This window comes from Corvus moneduloides, chromosome 2 (assembly GCF_009650955.1).
Source record: "Corvus moneduloides isolate bCorMon1 chromosome 2, bCorMon1.pri, whole genome shotgun sequence".
In the NCBI taxonomy this organism is placed as follows: domain Eukaryota; kingdom Metazoa; phylum Chordata; class Aves; order Passeriformes; family Corvidae; genus Corvus; species Corvus moneduloides.
Window position 1 is genome coordinate 82,705,280 of NC_045477.1, and position 12,589 is coordinate 82,717,868.

The window sequence follows — 12,589 nt, forward strand, 5'->3', positions numbered from 1 at the left end:
ATCTCCAGCAACCTCTAGAGGCTTGTGTTCTTGCCTCTCTGATAGCTGAGCTTAACCAGAGGGTGGCAAAGTTATTTCTGAAAGACATATTTTAGTAATAGCATTATTAAAACAAAACCCTTTTCCAATAAACTTTCTTGCCTGTTTTTTTTTCCTGCTTTTTGAATCCAAAGTAGATATTCATTGCTTCCTCTTAACCTCAGAAATGTGTGGAAAGTTCAGAGCAGATGGAAGAAAAGCAATGAGGTAGGGAGAAGGGGAGGAGAAGAGGAAAGGAAGGGAAGAGTGAGCTGCTGGGACAAGGCTAAGGGCAGAGCAGCAGGTGTGTAAGGAGACAAAAGACAGGCAAAGGGAATAGAGGGGAAATAACTGGGGACAAAGAACAAGTCTTTGATACTATTCACCGAATTGGACACCTGCTAATGACTTAAATGCTTGCCTGAAGCTCAGGATGGAATTTCTGCAGGTGAAGTGCTGGGTTTTGGTTATTGTCTGTATCCAGTTAGTACACCATATTCCCATAGCAAATGCTTTCCGTATTTACCCTCTAAAACCTGTCATACCGTTGTTGCCAGTCTGTTGGAGAAAGGGTGTGTAAGCACCTTTTAAGGTAATGTTTTTTGTTTTGTTTTGCTCAGAATCCATAGGCGGACATCGGTGCTTTTCAGTCAGTTAGTGAAAAAATAGCTTACTTAAATTTTTGGAATGTTCTTCATGCAATGCGCATTTCACCTCTGACTTCACATCTGTCTGTTAATATATTCCTCCAAAGTGGTACACACTTGTCCTTAAATAGGTATTATTCATTTTACATATAATTAGAGAAATACATCTATGTGTATATATGTGTATACATAAACAAACATTTTGTTGGCACTGGCACATATAACAGTGCATAAACCAGATTTCTGCAGGTTTCAGATTATCCTCTTTAATGAAACTTGACATCAGAGTGAAAGCATCCCAAACTTGCTGGGATAATGAGGGAATAGCAGACTCCATCTGCAAAAGTGCCCATGAAAAGACTTGCAGTGGGCACTTGGAACCAGGCATCCCATAGGAGTGTAGAGATCCTAAATCCTGGCATTTAGGGCCTGGCACCCTTCCCTCTCTGGCATACATCATCTTTGTGGGATGACCGGCTGATCACTGGGTTACACCGGGTAAATTCCCAATCCCCTGGTTTGCCCCTCATGTTTAGGCAGCCCCCCCAACCACTGTCAAGCGTTGAGTGGCATTTTCCTCTGTGCAAGGTGGTCCAAGACACTGGAGGGAGGATCTGACTGGGAGGCACAGGGAATCCAGCAGAGCAGCCCAGTGGGTTCCTGGTGACCTTGAGCTTGCACATGCCTGTTATAGCAGGACACAGACTAGCAGAAAGAGGAAACCTCGGGGTTTCCTTTTAAGAGCTCTGAGCTGTGGTGAAAGTGATGGGTTTGTCTCCGTGGCGCTTCCCCTGTGGATGAGAGCTGGTGGCTCCTCACCAGTGTGCTCCTTTCTGTCAGTCCGAAGTCATCAGCTGCCATCAAATGCTGCCATGTGCAGAGGGGTGACATTCTCCTCAGCATCAGCCCACTGGGTATTGCTGGACCTTCCAGCCCAAGCTCCCCCGGACACCTGCCAAGAAACTTCTGGCTTCTGAATCAGTATGAGTATCTGTGGGCCCCGTGCCAGGGAAGCAAAGCAAAAGTTCCCTGGCCAAAAATGCACAAATTAAATTTTGCTCTGCATTTAATTGATATTGAACTGTGGTGGTGTGAACTGTGGAATGTGAACTGTAGAAGTTGGAGCTGAATGGATGTGATGGGAGAGGAGCCTTTCAGATTGGCCTGGAGTGATAGTTTTAAGCAGGTGATTTTTTTCCCCTATTTTGCTGCCAGTTTTGTGATTGTCATTTCTGTTGAGACTGTTGTAACTGGCTGACTTGACTTGTGTCATGAAAGTCTTTGTAGCATTTAATGAAATAATCCTTTTATTTTCCATAAGAATCATTACACTTGGAACATTTCAAATCCTCTGTCCTCATTTTGTACTGCTTGAATTTCACCAGGTTTCGGAAGGTCAAGAGATTTGTGTAATTGAAGCAATGAAAATGCAGAACAGTATGATGGCTGCTAAAACAGGCAAGGTAAGCTACCTTAGGTCACTTAAAACCATATGCAACTTGTCAAACAGGATAGAATTTAAAAAGAAAAGGAGGAGGATTCTGGTTGTTAAGGAATTAAGTCTGATTGTTGTAAGTCTTTCAAAGTGAGGTGTCTTTAATTTTGTAACATTTGCATCTGCTGTGAATGCTGTTAAGTAGTTCCGAGCCTTAGATAGCACAGCAGGAAATAGTTTTACTGGCTTCGGAAATTCATATAACTCTCTTTCTTTTAAATGATTTGTTTTCTGTGATGTTACAATGCCAAGTTGAATTGAAAGGTGTTGCAGACCATTTCTCCAAATTTCATCTTTCCGGAGAGCAACTGAAGAGGAGAGATCTCTTTGCCAGTTAATTATTTAATGGCAAATAATTTGACATTAAAAAAACCCACCCAGAACAAGGCATAGAAAGTGCTTTTGCAGGAGGGAGAAAACAGCAATTTTTTATTATTGTGACTGTTAAATATCAAGCCTAGATCTGCACATTTGTTAAGCTTTGCAAGGCTGTGCATTGTGGTATCTTGCTTCTAAGGAATCAACGTTGCAGCTCTGGAGCTGGGACTTTCCTGCAGTGTAGGATGTGCCAAAACCAGCACTCTGGGCAGGGAACTGGTTAAGCTTTTGTGACAAGTGCATGCCCTAAACCCCAGCTGGTCTGGGGACTGTCAGACCTCAAGTTGGGACTTCAGAGCATCCCTGTGCCAGATTAGAATTCACAGCCTGAAACCATCACCTGGAGATGGGGCCCAGGTCCATCCTTTCCAATGGGAGAGCATGGTCTGGATCTGGATTATATATTCTCCTCTACTGCATATTTCCTAACCTGCTGTAGCCCACCTCTACCTGGGGTCAAGCCCCTCTGCTCTCTCTGAAGCACAGACCCCAGGGCAGGACCCTTCAGCCCACATGGAGGCAGCAGGGAGCTTGACTCTGTGGGCAGGGACGGGGTTTGCCACTGGCAAGGTTTGCTGAGATCTCAGGATGGCTCTCAATGCCAAGGACTGTTTGTGTGTTTACAAGAAAGGCTTATTTGGCACAGCTCTCAAATTGTCACCAAGGCTGGGTCCCAGGACTTGCCTCTTCCAGTGCATCCAGTGCAAAATTGGGTCTCAAGAGAAAAAATACTGAGAGAATGAGTATGTTCCTTTTCCTTTTGCTCTAACATTGCCACTTTATTATTTTATTTCATGCATTAATTTCTGTAGAATTTATTTTCTCACTTGATTAATATTTCCAAGCATTTAGTTTTTCATCAGTGCTTGTTTAGCCCCTTATTGCTGCTCTTTGCATTCACTGGTTTGAACTAGTGAGTATTTATAATTAAAATGCCATTCCCTCTCCCACCCACCCCATTTATTTTTCACTTTAACCTTCCCTTTCCCACCAAGGTGTTCGGCAATCCATGCGCCTGTTCCTTATAATCCTGCTTGTACTTCTCCCAGTAATAAGTATTTCCCACTCACTCAGTAGAGATGCCACATAAAACCTGTGTTTGGTTTATTAATCCTCCAAGGTAGGATGTGAAAGGTGCACAGGCCATTCAGAGGGCCTCGTGTGCACCTTGGTGTGCCCATTTTAATAGCAAGCACATTATTTGACCTTTAGAATGTTAAGAATTTGAATAAGCACAAAAGTTTTGGGCTGTGTAGAAATGAAGCTGCTAAACAGAATTCATCCTGTTCTGTAGTGCAAAGTCATGGCTCTGAGTGCTAAAATAACTTGGCCTCTCCACAGGAATGGGATGTTTGGCACAGGCTGTTAGTTCATGTTTTGATGCTTTGAAACTGTGTTTTGAAACTCAGTTCATTTGTCTTCAGCTGGAAGACGTTCCCATTTTCATTCCTGACTTGAATTCCTTTTCTGTATCAAACCCCATCTTCCTGTTTGTAATTGTGAGAAAAGTGGCTTGTTTTTATCTACTTTGAGTTTACTCCAGCTGCAGGTGGTTTAAAAATGAGAGAAAGCTGGAGAGGAACTGGTGAGCCTCCTGTCTTCTACAGGACAGCTGCGCCTGGGTCAGCACAAGGAGCCGGCCTTGCTGCATGGCAGAAATCACTGGGGAGCTTGAAACACGAGTTAGCTCCAATGTTTGCTGAACCTTGGCTTTGTAGAAAAAGAAAAGCAAGGGGTAGAATGTTTTTCACCCTGCTTTTCCTGGGAGATTGAGGCTCAGCAATGGGGTACACTGCCCAGCTACTGAGTTAGAAATGAAACCCTTGTTTGTACATATCACACTGTCTTTGCCTGTGCTCAGCGTCTTTTCTGGAGCAGTGCTGTGAGCGTGCCTGTGCTACAGAGCCAGAGATCTGCTTGTGGCTCATGTGGCTTTGGACTGTCAAATGTGGATGTGGGCAATAGTGTGTCCATCATAGCCTGCTACTTGGGGTATGCTGTGCATTTCCTTCAGGATCCCAGGGTAGTGTTTGGATGATTAAAAGGAGCAATCTGCTGGACAAGGATTTGGGCATGTCAGTGTGAGCTCTGAATTAATACTGGAAGCAAACTATACAGCCTCAAATACTTTTTGTTGCTTCATGTGCTGAAAGGGAATTCAAACATGTTGCAGCCTTTTATAGAGGAAATGAGGGACTGGTCTAGGGTGTTTGTGTTTTAAAACTCAGGAATCTGCATGTGAGTATGTAATTCATCTACAGATGTAGTTGCACTTTGCCAAATTCAATTACGTTAAAGGATCCCAATTCAGATTTGAATCCCCTATCCCAGCCCTCTGGAGATTGAGAGAAACCCACTCATGGCTGCAGTTCCAAAATTCAGCTATATTTAAGAACTGTAATGAAAGAAATGGTGGAATATTTCATTGCAACGTCCCAACATGAGTATTGAAGAGTCAGCCTGTCCTCTGATTTAAAACAAATAACCAGCAGTGCAACCAGGTAAAAAAAGGTGCTTTTTAATTTTAAGAGGTGGCATCTCTATCCAACATTCAGGTCTTCAAGCACCTCGTGTTGCAAGCACTCCAGCTAATGGTAGGTGCCTGAATACCCTGTTGGGTTGGACACCATTTGTCAAGCACTGGTACTCAAAACCCAGCTGGGCTCTGGGCACTGGAGGTCGAGCACTCAGCCTCTTGAGGCCCTTGCAGCACAGGTGGATCAGTGTCCCTGGCATGTGGCCATCACCCTGTGCATGCAGACACAGCGCTCTGTGCAATACAAGCCGTGTCAGCCAAGCCATTTATTTCACCAGCCTGTCGAAGAAGGGCTTAAATTCTGCTGTTTCTGTACCCTAGGTGAAAGCTGTGCACTGCAAAGCTGGTGACACCGTTGGAGAAGAAGATCTGCTGGTGGAACTGGAATGAAAGGTTGCCTTCACACTGTTGAATTAACTAAGCCTTTATTATTTTTATCTGTAAAGTAACATTAAGACAATTCAACACAGAAAATGGACAGTACTACGCACAAGATTTTATACAGGCATATTTACTGTAGCAGTGGTTAAGACAGCAAACACAGATGTTAAATCTTGGCAACAGATCCCAGATTTTTACTTCCAGAAATACTTGTACATAACCTTTGTAATGCTTTGATTTTTCAGGATCAAAAAAAATCAATAAAATACCATTTCTGCTTTGAAACAGGAAAAGCCTCTTTTTTTAAAAAAAGAAAACATAACAAAAGCCCAAATCTGATTTGTCTTCTTCACAGCAATGTCCCTGGTTTGAGGCCCCAGCCAGGCTGTACAGAATGGTTGGCAAGAATGAAAAATTAACCACTGAGCAAACTGAGCAGTTCTCCTTTACTCTGTAAAAGTGCTGCACAAGTACCACCAATGGCTTAAATTCTGATCCGATTTATTTTGAATTAGGATATATATTTATTGAATTATTATTTATTAACTAATAATAAATTATTATAGAATTATTTATTATATGTTTAAAATACTTATATATTATTATATTTTGAATGATTTGTATAGATTAGATTTAAATTACAGGTTAGAGGCTTTATTTTGCTAGTGCAGACATTTGTCATGTATTTTCATTTAAAGTTGTAAGGGAATTGTCTTCTTTCTATTCAAACTCCATACTCAATTTCCCCACCCTTGTCTTTGTGATCCTGGTTACTGGATGCAAGTCTTTACAGAAGGAGCTGGCACTGTTCTCAGATCTCTTTAGCTGCCGCAAGGTACTGCTAGGAGCACGTGTTGTCCCTCAGACCAGGCTTCCTCTCATTTTCTTGCCTAGGATGTGCTACTTCCCAGAAAGAAACCTGTGGCCAGAGGTGCCTGGGCCCTTTCCTGGAAGGTGAAGGCTGAAAACAGTCTGTGACAGGGCTGGTGACTCATGTTCAACCAGAAACGTTTGATTCTGCTTGAAACTTCTGACTGAAGAGGCATCCTTCATGTTACCGAGACACTGCTAATTAACTACATCACATGGCCAAGGGGGAATGTAGCACAGGGATCTGCTTAGGGAATTAGTTTACAAAACTCATCAAGATGAGTAAGGAGAGTGTTTGAATAGTACCAGCCTTCTGGGAAAATTAATGCTTTTGCAGTTGGAGAAACTGAGGCAGACACCCTGCAGATCTCTTTACAAGTCTTACTGCCATCTTGCCCCTTCCCAAAGGCGCACAGTTCAGTCTCTGCAGGGTGCCCTAAACAGACAAGTATTGTAAAGAGACACAAGTATTCTACTGTCAAGTTACTTGTTTTGCTTATTGCAGCAACATAAAAGCTTTTCTAAATGAGATGCAGCAGTGCCTACTACTGCTAAAGTTTAGGCTGATTCCCTACCCCGGATCTCCTCTGGCCATCACAGGGCTACTGGCAGTGAAGCAAAAGTACAATATTGTTCTTAATTGTATCCTTGCTGCATTTGATGGTACCTTGGCTCACTGCATGGCATACAATGCCTGCTCCCATCCCTTTGGCAGCTTTGGCTACTGTACAATCTATCTGTACCAAACACTGCAGCTGAAGGAAAATATAAGGCACAAGAGTGTAACAACAGAAAGCCACGATTTTCCCAGATTGTACAGAAACCAGCACAGTTGGTTGGGTCAGGGGGACAACAATCTTCTTTACATATTTTTTCCCCAATTTAAGGGTTGCAATAATCACTATACAGGTCCTTTGGATATTTTTATAATGTATATAACATCTTTTCCCTCAGTAGGAAACTCAGTTTGCATATGGTTGCAAGTCCTGCATTAAAGTGCTTGGCAAAAAGTCACCTTGACAGTAAGTGCTCACAATGGCTCCAGTGTCGGTTTGCTTTCCCTGGTCCCCAAAATCCCCCACATCCCCCATAACACACACACAGACACACAGACACACACACCCCCAAATCCTACAGTCACTCAATGAACAGAAGTGGAACTCAAAGTGCTTAGAATGTTAAATTAAAAATACAATTTTAAATGTAACTCTTAATTCTCTCAATATTTCTTGGCAGTGCCTTGTAAAACTAAACATTCTTTAAAAATACACCTTTCCAGTTCAGAAAAACACCCATTGCAATGCAGAGTAAGAATACTCTTCACATTTTCTCCAGCAATTTCCTATTTGTCTAGAAGCACCGAGTTATCTATATGATCAGCTTTCCCTGTTTACATGCAGTAGCCTACTAAACACCATTACAAGTCAATATTCAGTATGAGTTGTGCTTTATTTTGCAGACATTTAAGTCAGTTTCAGATATTAGTGCAAGAAAATTTGTCAGTTCAGGGAAAACAAACTGATCTGTTCCTCTGCCTTTCACTGACCTCCATTATGCACCAAGGCAAAGGGGGAAGTTAAGGGAATAATTAGACGCCAGACCCGATGTGCACATACAGTTACTTTACACCTGGTGCAAACGCAGTTACTTGCAGCAGGTAGGGGGAGCCAGGAGGACACTGACTGCCTGGGGAGGAGTCTGCAGCTCTGGGCCTACAGGACTTCAACGCTAGCGCCAAGGCTCCTGGGTTGGGGAGGTTACAAGAGATCCTGCATTTTAATAGAAAGGTATTACAGCTTTCCTGGAAAGGTTACTGAGCAACACCTGCTTAGCACTACGTCTTCGGCCAGGCTGCATCACCCCCCGTTTCTATTCCCGGCTTTCCCGTAGGACGTAGGAGAGGCCGTGCTTCCCTGAGGAGTCGTAACTGTCATGGTAGGGGAGCCCAACCCACTCGGGCGGGTACGTGGCCGTGCTGTACACGAAGCACTCCAGGACGCCGTCGGCCGCTGCCCGCGGCTCGCCTGTGCTGCCCTTCCCTTCCCACTCCACCACTTGGATTCTCATCAGGGTGCGCTGGTACATGTCTGGGCAGCCTTCGAACTCATCCAGGAACTGCAGCATCTGCTCATCGACGGAGTAAATCTCCCCAGCAACGTGGTGACCCGTCCCCGGGATGTTCAGCATGTAAGGAATATTGTATTTCCCTGCAATCACCAGCGGGTACTTCTCCACCGTGCGGCCCCTTCCTTGGAATTTCGCTAGCCCTTTGGCCGTGTTGATCATGTGCTTGTAGTTGGGCTGGCCCTTCTTGAGTGTGCCGTAGACAAAGACACGGGCCATCGTACTTCCAAAAGCAGCTGAAAGACAAAGAGGTATGTTACCCATGTGGCCAGTGCCCTGGAGAACCACGGCCCTGCCAAGGCACCTCCTACACAAAAGGCTGTTCGGGCACATGCAAAAGTGGTCTTGTAGTCCTACACCACATTTAAGTATCATAATTCAAGTATCTTGAAACTTTTCAGACAAAAACTACATCAGTGAAAAACAGACACCAGGAGAAAGTCAGCCTTTTGCAGTTCTTTGCTGTAACCAAATTACGGTCTTCATGGAATCCCCAACATCAGCCAACAACACATCCCTGACCCTCAGGAAAAACTCTGAATCTTTCTTAAAGAATTTTTCTTTCACACCATTATGGGAGCTGTGCTACAGCAAAATGTGTGGTGGTGTGCTCAGTGGTGCCCCAAAAGCAAGCGTACCCTGGTGTTGAGTCATCTCATGGATGTGCTGATGGATTTGCAGTAATGCGCCAAGATCCCGCTTGCTGAGTGACAGACAAATGCTGAACAGCAAGCTGTGGGGCCAGGGAGAGAAACTGAAAGCTGGGGCTGCTGGCAGAGAGACCAGGTAATGCCGTGATCCTCCCCTCTTCCCCAGACAGACACCCCAAAGTGCTGCACCACCTCAAGTAGCTGCTCTGCACATGTGCAAGCCCCCTCTTGAAAACAGACCCTGAACAACCATTTGTTTTACCTGTGAGCATGAAACACTCAGAATTGGTTTAAATGGGATAAAAGACTGGCTTTACTGAAACGTAACGGGGGGAAGGGACCTTCATGGTTCCTGCACTATGTTTTCACACTGTGCCCTGTTTATACCCCATCATTTCTGTAGGGTAGAAGCAGTTCTTGCACTGTGATGTTTTCCCACATTTTACCTGTGGTCACTGACTGTGCAGAGCCTGCCTCATCCACAGTCATCTGGCTGGGCCCTACACCCAACATCAGAGGAGCCCATGCAGCTCCTCTTGGAAAGAGTGTCATTAAATAATGTATTTCAAGTTTGAGAAATCTTTAAAAACAGACTGGAGGTAGAAATTTAATCTATTTTCTGCAATTTACTCTTTATTTTAGTAAACTATTAGGTCAGGTCAGTTATCCAAAAGGGTGTGTTGCTGGCCGAGAGTAGTGTCATTTAAAAATCCTCAGTAGCCAAGCAATCTCCCCTTTGGTGAAGTAAACAGTTTTTCTCTATATCAAAATACAGCTTTCCAAGCAAAAACAAGTGTGTGCCTTTATTTACTGGCAAACTGCTTTTACTTAAGGGAATAAGAACACGCTGATTTTTTCCCTGTATTTTATCAGATATACTTCAGAGTAATTTATCCGTCATGACATAAACGAGGTTTTTTTCTTGGATGCAACTCACTCCCTCACAATAAAAAGAGCATTAATATTCAGTCGGCCTGAGTCTCTTTTATAAGAAAAATCATTACCTTTCAGATTGTGTTTTGAATAACAAACACAGATCCTTCAGGAAGAAACCTGTCCCAGTGGGGATTGAGAAAGGATCAGAGTTAAGCATTGAAACATGCAATTAATTCCCATTAGGGGATTAGGGCACTCGTGTTCACTTTGAATCAGAAAAATGAATCGCGAATTAAATTGTTCACAACCAAGAGGTTACTTGTCAGAGTTAATAAGTTAAAAAATAAAAAGGGAAACCTAAAACGCACATAAACACTCTATAGTGAGTGGTGCATCTGTAAGAAAAAGATACGCTTCATTTCCATTAAACAAAAGCCCTGTCCCTACTGTACAGCTGGAGATAAGCTTCCAAAAAGTTTGCAGAGAAGACTGTCACCATTTCCTGGAATTGGTGAAAACAACTTCCCTGTTTGTGATGGCACAGCAGCTGGCTGTTGCGAAACATCACCTATTTAAAGAAAGGCACTCGTCATCCCAGTGCAGGGTCCACAGAATTCAACAGCAGCAAAGGAACTTGCTAACCCAGGTTTGGACAAGTGTTTCTGATTTAGCCTTTCAGTAGATGGATTCAGCATGCAGTACAAATGGAGATGGAGTGGGAAGCTGAAGTTTCAGCCACAGTCTGCGTGGAATGTGAGGCTGATGTCCTTGTGAGCTGTGGCTCGCGGGCAGGTGGACACTGAGCTCCCTTTGGCACTGCTGTGCCCCACAGCAGTCCTGTCGCTCACCCTGGATGGGCTGGGCACAATGACTTCTTCTATTAAAAAAAAAACCCAACAACAAAGCCAAGCGCAGCCCTCCAGCCGAGGAGGGATTGAAATAAACTTGATAATAACATTTTCTGATCTCTGCTCTGTATAAATAAGACATACACAATTTTCTGCGCAATAAATCTGGTCTCTAGTGTGCCGTGTGTTGCGCTGCAGAAAAGCTGTAGATGTATTAGCATCACTTAAAGCACTTGCAAATCCTGGGCTTTTAAAACAGTTTTAGCCACCTTGTGGCAGGAGAGCACAGAGCAGAATTGTATTTGAGGGTCATTTCACAGGCTTCCACTACGCAGCTGAAAAGAGTTATCCATGGCACCCCCTTGCTGAATCACCAACAAGAAGTTGCCTTTTCTCACTTAATCCAGTTTGACACTTCTTACCTTCACTAAACCACCTGAGAGGAAAAGAAAACCCACCAAAAACCAAACAAAACCTGCCCAGACTTATACTGAATATTAGCTGCCAGGACAAAACAAACCCATTCAGAAAGTACTTTCATGAAATATTTATACCAGAGTCATTAAAATTTAATGGCATGGGGAAGCATAAGTAAAATTTGTATGTCATCTCTGCAAACTATTTCTTTTAGCTATGAAAGATGACCTGCCAAGTCACTTGTGGGATCAGTTACTAGTTGCTTCATCAGGCAAGATACAAAGATCAGAAAATAGAGGAACAACTTCAGGATCACACAGATAGGGTGAAAAGTGGCTCACAACCAGTGTGAGCCAGGAGCCTGGGTTGCCACTTGGCATTAGCGCTGGTAGGGCGGCAGCACTGTATCCACATCCACCCTCACCCACCAGGCTCAGGGCTTTGGTTTTCCCTCTCCCAACAGCTTCAGCACGGTGAGAGAGGGGTGGGCAGCCATGGGGCCAGTTGCTGGCTCACTCACCGTGCACTCGCAGATGGAGCTGCAACCAGGCTCTCTGCCCCCAGGTTGTGCCCAAAACAAGACCTTGCTTCCCAAGTGGCAGCAGCAGCTTTGGCAAAAACCACCTTTTTTTCAGCACAACTCAGACAATTACAGGACCCTACCAGCTTCTTTCAAAAATAAAGCACGGCCCTGGAGCCATGCATTATGCTGGCTCCAGGGCTGTTTGCAATCATGGTCGAAGTGGGTTTGGGAGAAAAAGTTTCAACAAAATAAAACCTAACTCAGAAAGTATCCATTTCTCTTACTCCATACAGTAACATTATTTTCCCTTGAGAAAAATTCTCTGCGTTGGCTCTGTGACCAGATATAGTTACACATTAATTCTTCAGAAGTTTCTTAAAAACTGTAGGAAACAGGTGAAAAAACAAAATGCCTTGAACTTTAAACTTGAGCCCAGTCTGTTTGAATGAAGGGAGTTTTAAGGTCACTCTTCACTCAATGCTAACTTTCAAGAAGGACTAACATGCCAGAGAGGACTCCTGGGACCGCATCCTGTTGGTCCTTTGATGCTTTCATTTTGTTGCTAGCTATTTTCTTTATAGCACAGACAAGGGCTTCCTGCCTGGGCCGACCCCTTCCCAACCTTGCTGAATACCTCGGAAAAAGTTTATGGCAAGACACCTTTCTTACATTAACCACAGAGGCACCAGCGAAACGATGGCTCCTTTGAAATCAAGAGGTTACAGTCTCCTCGCAGCGGTCACCCGCCCCGAAACCGTGAGGTGCTGGTTTGTGAAAACAAACAAGAGTATTGGAGTAACCAGGGCCATGCTGGATGCTACTGGGC

General features: G+C 43.9%; 2 protein-coding genes across 2 annotated transcripts in view; one reads left to right on the forward strand and one right to left on the reverse strand.

The window, feature by feature from the left end:
- The window catches only part of PCCA (propionyl-CoA carboxylase subunit alpha), a 273,796-nt gene extending 268,056 nt beyond the window's left edge, over positions 1-5,740 (forward strand). The window contains exons 23-24 of the mRNA XM_032100130.1: positions 2,051-2,128; positions 5,396-5,740. Coding sequence (XP_031956021.1) covers positions 2,051-2,128; positions 5,396-5,464 — 147 coding nt within the window. The 3' untranslated portion in view covers positions 5,465-5,740. The remainder of the gene's footprint in view (positions 1-2,050; positions 2,129-5,395) is intronic.
- GGACT (gamma-glutamylamine cyclotransferase) overlaps positions 5,483-12,589 on the reverse strand; it is a 28,287-nt gene continuing 21,180 nt past the window's right edge. Inside the window, exon 2 of the mRNA XM_032100129.1 lies at positions 5,483-8,685. Coding sequence (XP_031956020.1) covers positions 8,195-8,668 — 474 coding nt within the window. The 5' untranslated portion in view covers positions 8,669-8,685 and the 3' untranslated portion in view covers positions 5,483-8,194. The remainder of the gene's footprint in view (positions 8,686-12,589) is intronic.